This window comes from Neoarius graeffei, chromosome 2, assembly GCF_027579695.1.
Source record: "Neoarius graeffei isolate fNeoGra1 chromosome 2, fNeoGra1.pri, whole genome shotgun sequence".
Taxonomy (NCBI): domain Eukaryota; kingdom Metazoa; phylum Chordata; class Actinopteri; order Siluriformes; family Ariidae; genus Neoarius; species Neoarius graeffei.
The window spans coordinates 89,723,055-89,743,045 of record NC_083570.1 but is presented as its reverse complement, the minus strand read 5'-3'; the positions used below and the strand labels follow the sequence as shown (position 1 = coordinate 89,743,045).

General features: G+C 43.3%; 1 protein-coding gene across 4 annotated transcripts in view; it reads left to right on the top strand.

Moving 5' to 3' along the window:
* Positions 1 to 19,991, top strand: part of fbxw11a (F-box and WD repeat domain containing 11a) — a 74,762-nt gene that overhangs the window by 31,679 nt on the left and 23,092 nt on the right. For all 4 annotated transcript variants that reach the window (XM_060915182.1, XM_060915181.1, XM_060915180.1 and 1 more), the window contains 3 exons: positions 6,435 to 6,503; positions 12,608 to 12,827; positions 17,322 to 17,508. In XM_060915182.1, the coding sequence (XP_060771165.1) occupies positions 6,435 to 6,503; positions 12,608 to 12,827; positions 17,322 to 17,508 (476 nt within the window). The remainder of the gene's footprint in view (positions 1 to 6,434; positions 6,504 to 12,607; positions 12,828 to 17,321; positions 17,509 to 19,991) is intronic.

The window sequence follows — 19,991 nt, the reverse complement described above, 5'->3', positions numbered from 1 at the left end:
AAATTAGATCGTCACTTAAATCGTTGTAGTGGACTGTTCATATTTTAACTGCAATTGTCTTGCTACGTTGTAAAATGACATTGTTCATATGCCCGTTAAGGCACAACAGCCGCAATGTTTTTAGCGGAGGGAAAATGGGTTCACAAGGGCCATTATTAAAAAATGTTCTGTTTCCGGTCCACCAGCCGGGTGAGTGCCGTTTGTGCGGGTGAAATATTTTTTTTTAACACCGGTTTTTCGACATCTTTTTCGGGCTCGTAAGTCTAAACTCGAACTTGACGTTTACGCATTCCCAGGGCTTTCCACTAAAGGCCTCTGCATGCTCGTGCGACAAGGCTTTCGCAGATAGCTTTTCGCAGACAGTTGTAATTTATCGTTGAGCGGGGAGTAATAGGCGTGCGCGATGTTATTCACCGCCACAACGCAAGGGGGCGCGAAGTCGCTAGGAGTAGTTGGTGGGTGTGGTTAGTGGAGTGTTTATCCTCCGGTTACTTATAATGACTAGAACTGGAGTCGTATAGATGTACGTACTTCCTCACTTCCTCGATCAACCGCTCTTCGTGCTGCTCCATCTTTGCTCGTGTTTTTAAAAATGGCGGTCGTGAAAACAAACCAAACCGGGAAAGTAGGGAAGTGGAAGTGCGTGTACAGCGGATGTAGAGTGGACCAATCAGAGCCCTCTTGTCTGCGGCGCTGTCTGCGAGGCTTCTGCAGTGGTCACAATTTTTGGGAGGTGCGCGCAGAGCGTCTGCGAAGGTGGGGGGGCTACGCAGACACTGTCTGCGACGCCATCTGTGAGGACTGGGTTGTCAGCATAAACTGGCCTTAAGGCTCGTACTGCCTCCGCCGAGTGCGCGCGCACACCGCATGTCGGGGCCGCGGATGAGTTACTCTCCCCTGATCAACGAAGTCGGCGGGGAATTTGTGGTTATTATCGGTACAAACAGCGCGAATCACAACTTGAATGAGTGCGGTTCAGTTTGACATTATTGTCAGTCCGTTAGATAAACATTTAATTTTATTAAAATCGAAAATTAATATTTAGAGCCTGTGGGCTACAAAAATAGTCATTAAAGTAGCCGGCTGGACTTAATTGTGTAGTCGGCTGTATGGCCGGCAGCCGGCGCTTGTGGAAAGCCCTGTCGAATCAGCTCTGCGCATGCGCCGTGCGGCACAAAAAAATGTCAGCCACCATGAAGGAAGGAGATCCGGAGTTTTCAAACATTTGCTTAAGTGTGAAATCGCAAAATGGTATTCTAGCGAACAACAAAATAGTAAAGATTCAGAAAAACAAATCATTCAGTGATCATTTTAATAGTGTAATTTCATCCGAACGAGGCCTAACGCTCGATTTAGAACTACAAAAAGTCCGTGTGTCGGACATTTTAAGTACCTTTGTAAAAGTTTTGCAAATGTTGCAGTCAGCATTTAAAATGCTAACTTAAAGTTTTTGTACAAGTTTCAGTTGATTAAACTGTCATTTTATTAAATGTGTCTGCTTTTGTAATAAAGTACTGAAAGAAAAAGCAAACACAGCATTGCGATTTCTTATCCATCCATATATAATAAAAATAAAAAATCCCTCCCTCCCAACTGAAAATTTTTTTTGCTCACCCGGTGGACAGGAAACGGATTTTTTTTAAGGATGGCCAAGTGACCGAACGTCAGAATCTCTGTTCATCTTTTTGCATCATAAATAAATGATTAAATAATACAAGCTTGTTCTGTGAATTAATTTTTAAATGAAACTGAGTCCATGAAAACACAAGTTATTAAATGTATAGCATTTATAGCCTATACACATTGTCATTTAAAAGTTAAAATAAAGTGACCGATAATAATGGACAGTGACGGAATTTTTATGATCCTGTCCGTCAAAATGACGGACAATGAAAAAGTCTAACGCAACCACTGGTTTTGTGTAATCCTGCTGAGACAGACAAAACAACCTGGACAGGAAACATAACCACTTTGGCAGGGGTAATGACATAAAAAAAAAACAGTTTAAAGGAACCAAAATGTCCGACTCGCATTTATTCATTCATACGGGCTTCATTTTTAAACCCTTTCATCAGCACTTTGTACTCTGTTATTTTATCTCATTATTGTCTTGAATGAATAGTGTGTTGACTCAGACCGAGTCCTGTCTTGGCGTCCATTTGCTCTCCCCTCTGTTCAAGTGTGTGCATGCATGTTAGTTTTTTTTTTTCCTCCCCTCTCTCTTTCTTTTGTGTGCGTACTGTTGTGCCTGTTGGCTTTTCAAGCATGCACCTGCCTTTTGCTCATTGAAGCTGTAGGTTTGTGTGGCTGTGTACTCCGCAGTTAACTTCTCCTTTAAAGTGCCGGGTTTCCGAGTACACGGTGTCCTTGTGTGCAGGCTTAAAGATGGCGAGTTTGGACTGCGTGCCTCTTTTCAGCGGGCAGCTATAATAATGTTACATGCGCAGAGGCTGCGAGCTGTACAGTACACAATGATCTGCTCTGTACTCCTACTCGGTGTGGGGGCTGAACGGTTTGTTAAAACCTCTTCAAGCTTAAAACATCTTCCATTGAGATACAGGGTGCTATAACATTTGATCGCGATTATCACACAGGATTCTTGCTGGCCTTTTATTACCAATTCGAGTGGATTGTATTTACGGGAGGCTGATTTCCTAAAAATGTCATATCACGATACTTTAAGGTGCACGCATCACTACAGTAGTTGTACAGTTTTTTTGGGGGGGGAGGGGGTATTTAAATCAGCTAATGATACCAATGACATAATTTATTGTAATGATGATTCTATGTGGGTGGCACGGTGGTGTAGTGGTTAGCGCCGTCGCCTCACAGCAAGAAGGTCCGGGTTCGAGCCCCGTGGCCGGCGAGGGCCTTTCTGTGTGGAGTTTGCATGTTCTCCCCGTGTCCGCGTGGGTTTCCTCCGGGTGCTCCGGTTTCCCCCACAGTCCAAAGACATGCAGGTTAGGTTAACTGGTGACTCTAAATTGACCGTAGGTGTGAATGGTTGTCTGTGTCTAATGGCCCTTTTCCACTACCCTTTTTCAGCTCACTTCAGCCCGACACGGCTCGCGTTTCGACTACCAAAGAACAGCACGACTCAGCTCGCTTCAGCCCTGCTTAGCCCCTAAAACTCGCACCGTTTTGGAGTGGGGCTGAAGCGAGCCAAACCGAGCTGAGTGAGGCTGGGGGCGTGAGCAGACACTCCCCTGTGCACTGATTGGTGAGGAGGAGTGTCCTCACATGCCCACACACGCCCCGCAAGTACGCTGGGATCTGTAAACACCGCAAACCCAGAAAGAGAAGAATTACGAATTACGAGAATTTCTGAAGCCTTATGCGCCTCGCCTCATCTATACGCTCTTGCCAGTATCTGTTGGCGTTGTCGGTGACAACAAGCCACAGCACCAAGACCAGCAACACTAACGACTCCATGTTTATTGTTTACTCTCCGGGTTGTGAGACTACCGCTTAAAAGGTCACTGATGTCACTGTTTGCGCTGCTTAACGACATCACGTGACGTCCACCCACTTTCGCTAACTCCACCCAATGTGTCCACCCACTTCCAGCCAGCACGGTTCAGCGCGGTTGTAGTCGAAATGCAACGCCAACAGCCCCGCTCAGCTCGACTCAGCACAGCACGGCTCAGCCCAACTCGGCACGGCTCAGCCCAACTCAGCACCGCACGACTCAGCCCGACTCAGCCGCGTTTGTAGTGGAAAAGCGGCATATGTGTCAGCCCTGTGATGACCTGGCGACTTGTCCAGGGTGTACCCCGCCTTTCGCCCGTAGTCAGCTGGGGTAGGCTCCAGCTTGCCTGCGACCCTGTAGAACAGGATAAAGCGGCTAGAGATAACGAGATGATTCTGTGTATAATATTTTGCTAAATGACACCGCGATACCTTTTGAATGAAAGTATTGAAGATAGAGGTGTATGATTTACATTCGCTGTCCACTTTATTAGAAATGCTTGCACATTCATGCGCTTATCTAATCAGCCAATCATAGAGCAGCAGCGCAGTACTGCTGCCATTGTTATGCAGATAGAGGTCAAGAGCTTCAGTTAATATTCACAACAAATATGATCTGTGACGTTAACCATGGTATGGTTGTTGCTGCCAGATGGGCTAGTTTGAGTATTTCCGAAATTACTGAGCTCCTGGCATTGTCTCACACAACAGTCTCTCGAGTTTAGACAGAATGGTGCGACAAACAAAAAACATCCTGTGTGAGGAGGGGCTGCAGGCTGAAACACCGTTTTGATGATTGAGATGAGGATCAGGAGGTGGTCTGCACTGACAGGAAGTCTGTAGTGACTCGTATCGTCACTCTTTACAGCCGTGGTGAACAACAACATCTCGGAAAACGCAGCACATCCAACTTTGAGGTGGATGAGCTACAACAGGATATCACATAAGGTTCCACTCTTGTCAGCCAAGAACAAGAATCTGAGGCCATTATGGGTACAGACTTGCCCAAGCTGGCGTATACTTTATTTATTTAGGGGGAGGAGGAATGGTACCTCTCACACCCTGAAGGTTTTTAAGTTTACCCCATCTGAGGGAACCTTGGTCTTCGCTTCAGACTCTTTGTTCATGCTCTGATATGTATGTGTGTGTATTATTACCAGCTGGGAGGTCCATATGAAATACCGTGACCGAGGTCTTGAAAGTACTGAGCGAGGCCCTCTGGGCTGAGGTCAGTATTCAAGGCCGAGGTCACGGTATTTCACCATACGGACCAACCTTAAGCTGGTAAATAATATATTTATTTTTTTCTTTACCAAATTCTAACAGAAAACGAGAGCGCCCGAAAGGGAAAACCGAGCCGAGCCGCCATTTTGAATCCTCATTCACGGCTGTAATGCAAATGGCTTCCTCCTCGGTATACAAGTGCACTTCCATGGCAGGGAAAAAAACTACATTTTGCCGCCTATGTAGTCCCCTATTTATACAAATAGGCGTCATTCAGGATTCAGCCATGTTTTTGCTCGGCGTTAGCAACAGTTAGAGGTTTTTAGCTTTCTCCTGAAATGTTTTTATTTTATTTGTTGTTTTTCCTCAGGTTAGTAAAACTCGCTTTCGCTGTGAACACTGTCATTATCGCTATTAATGCTATTCTCCTGAGAAATGCGAAAATAAATGTCGACACACATTCTACTATGTTTCTTGTTGTGAATGAGCGAGTCGCCAGAGGTCCGTAACTGGGGTCCGTACCGTAGGATACAGACCCGCTCGCCAGCCAATCAGAGCGCAGGATTTGGACCGCAAAAAAAAAAATTTAAGTTATTCCACGAAATCGAGTCGTACATGAGCTGACAAGGTGCGTAGTGCCAAGTTGGCTATAAGCCATGTATGATGAGATTCACTGGATTTTGAGAAATGGAGCATTTTTTGCAAATTTGATAAACTTGATACAAAACGTCCGACAAAATAACTTCCGCTTAGAATGTAAACAATTCGGCAAAACAACAGTAACAATTTGTGAAAAATGCAGTAATAATAATTCGTGAAAAATAAGAGACCTTCTTACCGTCAAATACTTGTATTCCATATTTTGTTGCTTTTTTTTGGCGGTAATGCAACTTAAAGGTGCATTACCGCCACCAACTGGGCTGGAGTGTGGAACAGGAGATATTGGGGGGACGGACTGTATTCTTTTAGCTATTTCTTTTTCTTTTAAATGCTTGATGATGATGATTTTTGGGTTTTGTTTTTGAAGAGTTTTTATTTCGTCCTCGGTGGGTTCAGCAACGCGCTCCGTCATTTTGTTTTTCTCTATTCACGCTATATGAGCTGATAGCCTTGTAGTAGAGTAGCCAATCAGAGCGTGCAATTGGTCATATCCAGTGAATGTGGATAGAATAACATCTGATATATTTTATACACGTCCTTGAGTATGTTGACGATTGCAGCGTGGTTGACTCGCCGCACTGAATGTCACGGTGAACCGTATTCCTGATTATCAGCACGTCCCTACTTCGGTGTTTCCTCAAGGACAAGTGCACTAAACCCTTTGCTAAATGACGTTAAGAGGCACCAAGTACACCAGGATAATAGTATACTTTTGCACGGATCATATTCTCACATTATTTACCTGCATAGGTGTAAATGTTTCATGCATTTATTTATGACTTGCTGACTCGTGTATAATCTTAACTCAAAGCCCAGAGCTATTCGTTCAGAGCAGGATCCAGACTTCAGGACATGTGGCTTCCTGCTTTTATTTTATCCTCTGGCATCGATCATAATCTGCATTTACAACATGAATTACATGCTTGGATGGCGCCGTTCGTTCCGATCATGCTTTCCTCTTATCAGTTCTTTCATTTTCCCTCTTTGGTGCAGCATTTTAAACACATGCACACGGTTTTGTAATATGCTCGCTCTCTCTCGGTCTCGTGGTAATATCCTCTCATTCCTCTTTTTTTCTGTAGAACCTGTCTGTGATGGAGTCACAGAATCTCACTGACGACCTCTCGCCAAAGAAGACGACAGTTTTTAAGGTTGGTGTTTGTTTATGGCTCCTGTGGCCTTTGTTTAGTTCGATTTAGCCGTTTAATGTGTTTGCTAAAAAAAAAAAAATCAGAAGTAGTCACAACCAAGCGCACTCTCTTCTCCAATCACTGTCAAATATTAGTTGTAGAAAGAATGCTTGTTCTCAATATTACAGTTCTGGTTGTCAAGGGACTTGGCTAAATGTTTTTTTTTTTTTTCCTTTTGTTTGTTTTGTTTTCCTGAAACCCCACCGATGTCTTGTCTCTTGCACCAAGTTCGTTGTTGAATAGTTGGCAAAACGGATCAAGACATTTCAGTAACTTGCTCAATCAAACTTCCTTAACTTTGGCTTCCTTGTCGAAAATGTTGTTAACGCCCTGATAATGTGATCCAGATTAGGGGAAATGTGGCAGTATGTTACCGATAATGTAATATAATGACCTCATGAGTCACTCCGAAGTATGACAATTATAGGTAACGGATGGGACCGTTTCATCTCGTTGTTATTGTTCTTCCTTTATCTTTTCGAAATGGTTTAATTTTGAAGACGTTTGACGCAAACCTCATGAACCCATAGCGTGCGTGTGTGTGTAGGAGATATATGGCCTGTTCTATAATTGTGGCTGCATTTCAAGTGTTGACTCTGTTAGTCGTCGTCAACTCTGTCGTTAAACTGGGCAATCCATGAACAGAATTGGTGATAGGAGTTGACGTTTTCCACCATTTTGTGTCTTAGGCTACGTTTACATTACGTCGAATCAGCAGATCATCAGATTAATGTTCTTAAAACGATTCGCGTTTACACTAAAACCGTTAGCCGTGCACACAGCAATACCAATACACGGATACGCTCGGCTCCGCAGGCATCCTGCGCTCCAAATCACTCCGCCCTGAACAGCGAGTGCCCTCTGGAGGGTGCGCACTCCGGCCCTGCGCAGCTCACAGAGCGCGCGAGTGAAGTGCACGAGCAGTGATTCGGGACTGAGCCGCTGTGTGTGTGATCCCAGCGCACATCACTTACCACTTGCAAGTGGAAGGATGGCAAGCCTAAAGACAATCATAACTACACAATGAGCAGTATTTGCATCAGTATTTGCAGTATTTTCATACTTTTATACTCTTTAATGAAAGGTGATACAAGGCGGAAGTCCGCGCCGTTTTTCAACAGTCGCGTCACATGACCAGCGCCAGCGAATCAGGAAGGTGGATGTCACAGTGACGTTGTCCAATGAGACGCCAGCTAGAGCTCAGCACAGCGTATCCGCGTATTCTCAATGTTTACACAGCACCGGACCAGATACGATCTAGATTGAATACGTGGACCCTGGCGGATTCCCGTTTCCCGGCTTTTCCAGGTGGTTTAATGTAAACGGACAGTGCATCCGCGAAGAAAACGAGACAGATACGGTCTAATGTAAACGTAGCCTGAAGCTCAAACTAGTTACCACGTGGCATGTGTTCAAAACAGAATTTAATGGATTTTAATCATATTGTGTGTTTTTATTTATTTTTTAAATTGAGCGAGAGATTCATCCCAATAACAGATCTGACGAATAATTACTCTACTGTCGGTGTATCCTCAACATTTTGCTCAAATTAATGAGAAGAAACATAACGTACCTCACTGCCTTTCTGAAGTTTCCCGCCAGAGGAAGTGACATCTCTCAGTGCAGGTGTCATGCGGATTATTAAGCCTTTGTGGATTTTATGTGGTTTCATAACAGATTAAAAAAAAATAATTATTATTACTGAAATTTCACGTCATACAGAAAATGGACTTTCTATGCAGTTGATTTTGTAACAGTGAATAGAATAAAGGCCAATTTATGCTGACAACGCAGTCCTCGCAGATGGCGTCTGTGTAGCCCCCCCACCTTCGCAGACGCTCTGCGCGCACCTCCCAAAAATTGTGACCACCGCAGAAGCCTCGCAGACAGCGTCGCAGACAAGAGGGCTCTGATTGGTCCACTCTACATCCGCTGTACACGCACTTCCGCTTCCCTACTTTCCCAGTTTGGTTTGTTTTCACGACCGGCATTTTTAAAAACACGAGCGAAGATGGAGCAGCACGAAGAGCGGTTGATCGAGGAAGTACGTACATCTATATGACTCCAGTTCTAGTCATTATAAGTAACCGGAGGATAAACACTCCACTAACCACACCCACCAACTACTCCTAGCGATTTCGTGACTTTGCGCCCCCTTGTGTTGTGGCGGTGAATAACATCGCGCACGTCTATTACGCCCCGCTCAACGATAAATTAAAACTGTCTGCGAAAAGCTATCTGCGAAAGCCTTGTCGCAAGAGCATGCAGAGGCCCTAAGCCCCCAAAAACAGATTGTTAGACTGAATCACTTCATGTTTATTCGAGTTGAATGGATGAATCAGGAGTCGAAGACGGCCAATAATGTGGGGGGAGTCATTTAGTTCATGTTTTATGGATAAATTGGGTCTAAAATGTACATCGAGCATTGCTGTTGGTGAAAGTTAGTCATAATTTGCGTTTTTGTTCAAAACTTTGTGGAAAATAACCAAAGATTTATCTCCAGAGATGTGAAATGTACCCTGAATTCTAGAATGATATACACTACCGTTCAAAAGTTTGGGGTCACTTGGAAATGTCCTTCTTTTTGAAAGAAAAGCACTGTTCTTTTCAATGACGATCACTTTAAACTAATCAGAAATCCACTCTATACATTGCTAATGTGGTAAACGACTATTCTAGCTGCAAATGTCTGGTTTTTGGTGCAATATCTCCATAGGTGTATAGAAGCCCATTTCCAGCAACTCTCACTCCAGTGTTCTAATGGTACAATGTGTTTGCTCATTGCCTCAGAAGGCTAATGGATGATTAGAAAACCCTTGTACAATCATGTTAGCACAGCTGAAAACAGTTGAGCTCTTTAGAGAAGCTATAAAACTGACCTTCCTTTGAGCAGATTGAGTTTCTGGAGCATCACATTTGTGGGGTCGATTAAATGCTCAAAATGGCCAGAAAAACGTCTTGACTATATTTTCGATTCATTTTACAACTTATGGTGGGAAATGAGTGTGACTTTTCATGGAAAACACAAAATTGTCTGGGTGACCCCAAACTTTTGAACGATAGTGTATAAAGTGGCTGGATGATCACAATCTCCATAGCCACACTCCAAAATCTAGTGTTAAAGGGCATATTCTGAACTAATTTCGGGGGGTTTTTTTTATATGAAAGAATGTCCCTTTACACACTCATCCAGAAGGGTAATTTTGCACAAGGCCGTCTGTCTACAGCAGAAAAAAATAAACTAACAAAACGCGTCTGGAAAAATCCCAAGGGAGTCTGGAGCCAGATTCGTGACGTCACCTGCGGAAGCGCCAGCAGGCTGCGCGAGCTTTGCACGGTTTCAGTGCACAGCCTGTGTAGACCAAGTTTAGCAGCTAGCGATTTTGCATGGAAATGTATGGAATTGTCGCCTGAGCGCAACGTTACTTCACCTTTGGATGAAGAATATAATGAGATGTCAGAATTGGGGCTTCATCGGTTTGGATTTGATGATGATTCAAGTAGTGAAGACGACGGAGACAACACCGGGGATGTAAATAATACGGTCGTTTTCTCATAAACAAACCAGCGCTGACGTAGGATTCAGAGGGAGGCGTCCCGCAAATCGGTGTTTGGCGGGAAATCCAAACGGCAAGTTTTTTCAGAGGCGGACGAATTCGCCTCAAATGTCTTGATTTCAGCTGAATTTTTCTGTTATTGCGCAAGGTAAAAAAACATTGCACAAAATGCAAAATGTGACAGATATTTGGCCAAAGTTTAATATAAAATAGGAGAATTGCATTGATCTTGCTCCTGAATTTACCCGTGATATGCACTTTAAGCAGACTTCCCAGAAGAGTGGAGGTTGTTATAACAGCAAAGAGGGAAGAAACTCTGGAACAAGCACAGGAGTGTGATGGTCAGGTGTCCATAAACCTTTGACCACATAATATAGTTTCAGCTCTCTGAAGCTTGCCCTTGGCCTCACCCACTAAATCATTTTATTACTCGGATATCCAGATAAAAACCCTCGAGTTACGGTTGTGTCCTTCGACAGAATAACCATAACATGGAAGGTGTCAACATGTAACATACCTGCCAACCTGTCCGCATCTTGCGTAGCCGCTACGAATTTTTACCTCATTGTACGACTGTACGTTTTCACATTAAAAAGTACGCATATAGTCGAACTCGCATTTCAGTCAAGTTCTCGCTGAAGTTGATACCGCTGATCTGTGAGAAAACTCCAAGCCAGAATGGAACGCTTTGCCCAATCCCCCCGCCCCTCTTCCAGAGCGTGTGGCTCCGCCCTCTTCAGCCCCTCCCCTTCCTCCTTCGCGTCTCTGACTTGAGTGCAGCGGTGCAGCCAGGTGGCTAGAGCGAGTCGGGGATTGAAACGTCGGTTAGAGACGTCGTTTTTATATTTGTAACAGAAACGGTTGTGTTTCACGTGTACTCGAGCTTCCTAGCCGTTATTTTGTGCATTTGCAAGTTCTTCATTTAACTTGGAAGCCGTCACTCGAGGTTGCATATTCGATGCGGTAACCAACGAAACCTGATTACAGTTCCTCTCGCGCTCTCATTGAATCACTATGATAAGTACCACTTTATTGATGTGCTCAACAAAACGTAGCGTGTTGTATATCTTAAGGGCAGTCGGTAACTTCTGTCAGTGGTAGCCTAGAATGTTTGCAGATGATGTGAAGTCGAAAATTGGTCATCCCTCTTATGAAAAACCCTGCGTGGTACTGCAGTATCAAATGCTTTTTTAGACAGTATTACTGCAGTAAATGCAATAGTTTGCACATAAAGGCATACTCCAAAATACTGCAGTGTACTGTATAATGCAATATTTTTACTGTATAATGCAATATACTTCCAACATGTTAAAAAATGCAAAAGTCTAAACCTATTGCATGGGAAATTTGTGCATACCGTGTTTTGTGTTGAAAGTGCCTTTTTTACATACTGTATTAATTTAATGTGTTATTTATTTTGAAAGAGTGGCCCTGGTTTAATTTCATTTCATTTGCACATGTATTTAATGTTTGTTGTGCTTTTCAAAACGGAAGGACGTTCCCAAGAGCCATCAATAACAGTTTCCCAAAGTCTGTCAATAGGAATGTTTTACAAAACTGGACTATGTTCCCAAGGTCAATCAATAAAACTGGATTGAAAGTGTGTTTTTGGTCTGTGGGGGCGCATGCGCGCCGGGTTGGGGTGAGGTTGACGCGAGGGGGGGGTACTCATGAAATTGTAAAATTGTACTCATAAAATTTTTTCAAGGTTGGCAGGTATGATGTAACTTTATCATTCTGTAACGGCTACACAAACACCTATTCGGATGTAAATTGGACGAGGATTGTTCTCACAAAACCTTGCATTCCAGTCACACTTTGAAAATGTAATGCTGTGTTCACACTTATACCGGTACGAAAGTGGTATAACTGTATCGATACAGAGTATACCGGTACAGTTTAGTGCATCTGTCCACACTAGTGAGAAATGTTTGCGGTTTTCTTTCACGGTAGTTGAAATGCGCGTGCACGAAATGTTTCCGTGGTTACCGAGTAACTTCCTTCCGAGAATATGGCAGATGAAACGACGTGTGTGCGCTTTTTGTTATCAGTGTACAGTCTGTATTTCTGGTGGTCATTTATTCAGTCGAATCGTATAAAACGCATGAGGCAGTTGAGAAAGAAAGAAAAAAGAAAGGAAGAGAAACAAACGAATCTCCGTTCTTCACTATTTTATTCAGCGAAGACATCGATTGAGGTGTGTGACTTTGCGCATTATATTTGTATCGATACAGAACCGCTTCATCTGTCCACACTACAGCGAAGCGCTACTGTACCGGTACAAAACCCATACATTTGTGGGTTTCATACCGATACGGTTATACCGCTACAGTACCGGTATAGTTGCTAGTGTGGACAGGTGTTGCGGTACGAAAGTAGTATCATATCGGTACAAAATCCCTAGTGTGGACAGGGTATAAGATGAGCGTACACTGATTGATTTTCTAGACTTGAATTGTTTTTGCTGAACCGTGTGTGTGTGTGTGTGTGTGTGTGTGTGTGGTACAGCTGGGAAATGGTACTCTGTCTGGCTCGAAGAAACGTCTGTCACACGCTACCTTTGAGAAGGAGAAGGAGATGTGTATCCAGATGTTCGAGCAGTGGTCAGAGGCTGATCAGGTGGAATTTGTGGAGCATCTCATCTCACGAATGTGCCACTACCAGCATGGCCACATCAATTCTTACCTCAAACCCATGCTACAGAGAGACTTTATAACAGCCCTGCCAGGTATACACACACACACACACACACACACACACACACACGGGGTGTAATGGTGATGATACACGGGGCAACTTTTTGGGCAATGTTGCTGGGCAATTGCGTTTTGACTCTTTTCTATTGAGATTGGGCAACATTGTTTCTTTCTGAATGGTTTTGATAATCTCTGGCAACTTTTTGAGATAAGCCAATCAGAACGCGAGCATCGAGTCATGTGACCTCCGGTGAGGTTCGGATGAGAAATTTCAAACAAATATGGCGGCCGCTCAGTGTCAGTGGAGTGAAGAGATGGAGAGACTCCTCATCTGTTTTTAGGCCGGTAAGTTATTTTAATATTCTATATGGAGGAATTTACCTCACCAAAGCTCTAAAAAACAACAGACAGCTTGATTAAATGGTCACAGCAAAAATTAAGACATCGTTTTTTTTTTTTTTAGCTAACTGTAAACTGCCGTTGCTAACTGTTGTTGCCCATTGTTAGTTGCCCTGAAAAGTTGCCCTGTGTCTCACCTAGTTGCCCGTTGCCAGCAACATTGCTCGGCAACACTGCCCGAAAAGTTGCCCCGTGTATCATCACCATAACCGTACACAAAAATCAGTTCGGTATGTACCGCGGTTTTGAAGTCACGGTTCGGTTAATTTTCAGTACAGTAAGAGGAAAAAATGCACAACGTGAAATTGCAGGTGGTTTATTATGAACTTTTGTAAACACCAACAGTTTATAAGTTTTATCATTTTAAATGAAACGTACTAAAAACAGGAAATATAATTAAAAAAAATAGAACTGATGCAAACCACTGACGATTTCTCCAATAAATAAAAGATTCTCAAATAAATTAAAATGAAATGAACTTTTCCTTTTTGACTGAAGTGCAGCATCAACAGTTCCAGCTTGTAGGCCTGCTCACATTCATTCAACTTTCATGTAGTGGGTTTTTTTTTTTTTTGGGTTTCCGTCTGAAAAATTAACTTGTCCACATTGACCTTAATGATGAGGGCGGGTCTTTTTAAGCTCTGCCTTCTCATTCACATTACCCATGACGTTCGCTAGCTTGACTGTGCGTGTAGTGCGCTCAAAGTGCGAGGTGGAAACTTAAAGAAAATATCTTACAAATAAACAAATTGAGCCAAAAGTCGGTCTTTATGCCTGTCCTTTATTAAAAAAAGCTCCATGTCGAGTTTGTTCTTAACCACTAAAGTGATGAAAATAGACGAGACTGTTTTTGTCAAGGAGGCCGCCATGACTCCATCGTGCGTGATGTCATTTTCTACGAGCACAGCGGAGGTGTACAAGTGCATGCTATACTGGATTATAGTATATTATTTTTTTCGCGGTCCAAATCCTGCGCTCTGATTGGCTGGCGAGCGGGTCCATATCCTACGGTACAGACCCCGGTTACGGACCTCTGGCGACTCGCTCGTTCACAACAACAAACAACATGGTAGCATTTTTTGTCAACATTTATCTTTTATAAGATTCTTATAAATTTTTGCCAGCATTTCTTAGGAGAATAGCATTAATTTTACAGCATGGATAGCGATAACGACAGTGTTCACAGCGAAAGCGAGTTTTACTACCCTGAGGAAGAAGAAATAAAAGAGAACATTTCAGGAGAAAGCTAAAACCTGTACCGGTAACTGTTGCTAACGCCGAGCAAAAACATGGCTGAATCCTGAATGACTCCTATTTGTATAAATAGGGGACTACATAGGCAGCAAAATGTAGCTTTTTTCCTGCCACGGAAGTGCACTTGTATACCGAGGAGGAAGCCATTTGCATTACAGCCGTGAATGAGGATTCAAAATGGCGGCTCGGCTCGGTTTTCCCTTTCGGGCGCTCTCGTTTTCTGTTAGAATTTGGTAAAGAAGAAAATAAATACATTATTTACCAGCTTAAGGTCGGTCCGTATGGTGAAATACCGTGACCTCAGCCTTGAATACTGACTTTCAGTACTTTCAAGACCTCGGTCACGGTATTTCACGATACGGACCTCCCAGCTGGTAAATAACGTATATATCATGGTCTAGCATGACTTCTCGGTTAATTTGTTTGCATTTCTCCACAAAAATGATGTATTAGAAAAGGAATCAAAATAAAGTAGAGGCTAGTTTATTGCCTATTTATTTAATAAAAATAAGTTTACCTGCTTATTTTCCATCTGTTTGACGTGTGACACGGTCTGCTGTCGTGCTGCCGGTGGTTTGTAGCGAAACAGTCGGGATCACGTCCGGCTTCAGTTGGCGTTTCTGTCTCGTTTCTTCACAGTGATTGATTTTTCTTCTTTTATACAAGCCCTCCACAAAACAATCTTCTGTAAAATGCTCACTGCACAAGTTGCTGCTTTTTCCAGGAGTAAAGTTTTCTCGCTTTGCTTTTGATGAAGCCACTCAGCTAAACGTCTTGGATCCAGGACGGAATGAGGAAAATGCGCTGCGCGACGTAGGATTCCACACCGCCCTCATTTTCGTCTCCTAATGCATCCATGTATCTGGTTAATCCAGTATGGCTGCGCCTGGGGAAATGACCCGATGGACTGATGTTAGAACTTTTAACATTTTTTTTAAGCTAAAGTCCGCTTAATTTTTTTTCATCTCAAACATCTTGTATTAATGCATGATGATGGCATTTCATAACTCCGTAATTTCAAAATTTCCTGGTTAATCACTTTAACAAATGTATGGTCTGCCATTTAATACGTTTGTGTGGAATCACGGATTTGAAGTATGTCCTGCGTGCATAAAAAGCCTACTGTTAATTACTGTTAAAGATTGCGTTCGGTTCACATCTGCACCGTACCGAAACAGTCTGGTACGAATACGTGCACCGCTACACCCCTAACACACACCCACACACAAGCTCCTCTCTTACCTAAATCCCATAGTACAAAGAGACCGCTAAAGCTCCCTGCTAGGTACACACACCTCCTCCTACTTCCCACTGCTACAGAGAGACTTTTTATCCTGCTTTCAAATCTGCACACACCCTTGTGTACACTGTAATCATCAGGTGTCTACACTAGTTGGTAACTTTTTTTTTTTTGTGTGTGTGTTCTACCATGTACATTCAGACAAACACTTTGTGTTTTAGAGAAGAATACTCCTCAGCTATACTATGGTCCGTCATCCTCTGAAAAACTACTTTAACAAGAAGACAGAGTGATCTATATCCCCCGCCCTGTATACCAACTATATACCAAGTTTCAAGATATTATTTGTCACATTTTTCAAGTTGTGCTGCAGTAAACCAACCAACCAACCCTACCTCTTTACACTGATCTCAGCAGCCCATGGCATAAACCCACCGGACCTTTGGTCCAGGTGAGCTAAAAATGAAAAATTCTCACATTTCTTAGTATCAAAAGGCACAGATACATTACTTAATCAAGACGTACACCAACTTTCAAGACCATACCACTCATAGTTTTCAAGTTCTGCTCTGGAAACAAAACCTACGCCTAAGACTAACCTGAGAGACCAAGTCTGAAATTGTTTCCATGGAAACATAAAAAATTTAAAATTTCTCAAATTTCTTAGTATGAAAAGGCACATCTACATCACCTTGTTAACATGTACACCAAGTTTCAAATCCGTATCATGAATAGTTTTGGATATACTGTATGCTCCGGAAACGAACATTGCTCTTAGAAACGGAGTCAAAATCTACTTTTTATGTAAAAATTTGAAAAATACACTTTTTTTTTTTTTCCAAAAATCCAAAATAGCAAAAGGCACCAGTTCACATGTTGCTTTGATATGTATACAAAGTTTCATGAAGAGATCTTCAGTAGTTTTAAAAATATGGCCCGGAAACGAAAACATGACTGGATGGACGGAACACGTTTCTACGGAAGCCGCGAGAGGCCCTTCATATAATCTTTTTTTTTTTTTTTTTATTCACCTTGTTATCCCGAGATAACGACATAATTCAGGATCTCGAGAAAACAACACAACTAATTCAAGATCTCAAGAAAACAAAACCGTTATTCCGTGATCTCGAGAAAACAAAACAATTATTTCATGATCTCAAGTAAACAGCTGAGAAATGGTTCATTCAGGTGCGCCAAGAGACTTGTGATATGCTGACTTTGGGGCCGTTTCTCATTCTGTATAGACGCAACTTTGGTCATTAGAATGTCTGGAATAATCGATCACCTAATAAGGCAATATTTTGATCAGGGGTTGACACAGGGAGAGATTGCATTAAGTCTTTTAATAAGGGATCATTTCAAAATGAGTCCACGGCACCTCCGCAGAAGACTGGCCCGGCTTCGTCTCTACCGACGGAGATACAGTGATCCAGCTGAGATCATGAAATAATTGTTTTGTTTTCTCGAGATCATGAATTAATTATGTCGTTATCTCGGGATAACAAGGTGAATAAAAAAAGATTATATGAAGGGCCTCTCGCGGCTTCCGTACGTTTCTATATCCCCTGCCAAACTTCATTTGGGTGGGAGATAACCATTGAACTTGTCTGCTCCATTGTGTTTGTCTCTGCAGCGCGGGGTCTAGAGCACATAGCAGAGAACATCCTGTCGTTTCTGGATGCCCGTTCTCTGTGCGCGGCTGAGCTGGTGTGTCGCGAGTGGCACCGGGTCATCTCGGAGGGCATGCTGTGGAAGAAGCTCATTGAGAGGATGGTGCGCACTGATGCACTGTGGAAAGGCCTGTCTGAAAGACATCAATGGTGAGCTGGAGGATGTAAATGAATTCTCTGTGGATTGCGTTTTCGATGTTGAAAATCTTTGTTCTCCCAAGCGGCTGTGACGTGATGCGGATTTTATTCCTGCTTAAAAGTCGAGCGCCATAGCTGGGCGAAAACTTTGTCACAGTCGACAAAGTTTTGTTTTGGTACTCGACATCAAAATTAGTAACGCTACTTGGTGTGAAGAAATCAGGGGCCTTGGGGTACGTTTTATATTTAGCTCCGGTTGTTTTTCTGGTTTTCATGTTGGCCATGAATAGTGCATGCAGGCATGTTCCTGCCCTTAACAGACTAAACTTTTGCTTTATAACCTTCGCCAGATCTCAATTTCAGTGCGTTGTGCTGGGTATACGCTGATTTTGTGCTGTCCCAGACGATAGATGATGAATGTGAAAGAAGCATCTTTGGCTGTGGTCCAAGTCACGCTGTGGGAGAGGTTTAAGCGTGGCCGTTGTCAGGATCTCGACTCTGCTGCCGTGACCTACGTCTACTCATCTCATCTCATCTCATTATCTCTAGCCGCTTTATCCTTCTACAGGGTCGCAGGCAAGCTGGAGCCTATCCCAGCTGACTACGGGCGAAAGGCGGGGTACACCCTGGACAAGTCGCCAGGTCATCACAGGGCTGACACATAGACACAGACAACCATTCACACTCACATTCACACCTACGGTCAATTTAGAGTCACCAGTTAACCTAACCTGCATGTCTTTGGACTGTGGGGGAAACCGGAGCACCCGGAGGAAACCCACGCGGACACGGGGAGAACATGCAAACTCCACACAGAAAGGCCCTCGCTGGCCCCGGAGCTCGAACCCAGGACCTTCTTGCTGTGAGGCGACAGCGCTAACCACTACACCACCGTGCCGCCACCTACGTCTACTAACCAACCAATAGGAATGCAGCATGAAATGATGCACTGACCAACATGGCACTGGCACTAAACCCATTCTTGCTTCGCTTCATTGTTTACTACTATAACAGCACAGATAGATGACGACGTTTGATTCTTCACTTGCATCATGGCATACAATTCAGTCGGTGTTATACAGTCTGCATACATCAAACTCGATGTCTTACATATATATTATTTACCAGCTAGGAGGTCTGTATCATGAAATACCATGACCGAGGTCTTGAAAGCACTGAGCGAGGCCCTCTGGGCCGAGGTCATGGTATTTCACCATACGGACCTCCCAGCTGGTAAATAATAGCCTGGGCCCGCCCATCCTAAGCGTGACGCAACACGAGGACCTGTTGCGAGCTTAGTCTGGCAAGGCAAGCTATCTACAGCTCTTCCAAGCTCCCGAAAAATCAGGAACCAATCAACTTTGAGCATCTCCAACGGCCCTGGGTAGAGGCGTGTTCAAGGCACTGACGTAGTAGAACTGCGACCGGAAGCCATAGATTGTTTACAGAATCTATGCCGGAAGCGCTTCATTCACGAATGCTGTATTGAAAGCATTCAATGGGGAGTTCTCATTGAAAACGGAGCAAAGAGCAGCCCTGGAGGTATTTATTGAAAGGAAGGACGTTTTCGCCTTGCTTCCGACCGGCTTCGGTAAGAGTTTAATAATAGGATGTCTATGGTTTAATCTACCAGTTAGCCCCGTCGCGTCACATACATCAGAGGAAAGAGTAATGTGATTGGTTTAAGCTTCGTCACAGCCTTTTCTGGCTTTGACCAGTAGCAAACTGAGGCATTTCAGGGAGGCGGGTCAACCACGGGCTCTGGGAAACGGTTGGGCATAATATCTTGGCCAGACCAAATGCTCGCAGAGCTTTGAAGTCACGTCAGCCAGACTAGGTAAATAATATATTTATTTTTTCTTTACCAAATTCTAACAGAAAACGAGAGCGCCTGAAAGGGAAAACCGAGCCGAGCCGCCATTTTGAATCCTCATTCATGGCTGTAATGCAAATGGCTTCCTCCTCGGTATACAAGTGCACTTCCATGGCAGGAAAAAAAATACATTTTGCCACCCATGTAGTCCCCTATTTATACAAAATTGGAGTCCTTCAGGATTCAGCCATGTTTTTGCTCGGCGTTAGCAAGAGTTACAGGTTTTTAGCTTTCTCCTGAAATGTTTTCTTTTATTTCTTCTTCCTCAGGGTAGTAAAACTCGCTTTCGCTGTGAAGACTGTCGTTATCGCTATCCATGCTGTAAAATTAATGCTGTTCTCCTGAGAAATGCTGGCAAAAATTTAAGATTTTTGATAAAAATCTTATAAAAAAGATAAATGTTGACAAAAATGCTACTATGTTTGTTGTGAACGAGCGAGTCGCCAGAAGTCTGTAACCAGGGTCCGTACCATAGGATACGGACCCGCTCGCCAGCCAATCAGAGCACAGGATTTGATAAAAACCACAAAGCGAAAAAAATCAAGTTTATTAGATAGATGTCACACATTGTGGCTTGCGATAAACTTTTACGATTGCTTAAACGGGTGGCGCAGTGGTTAGC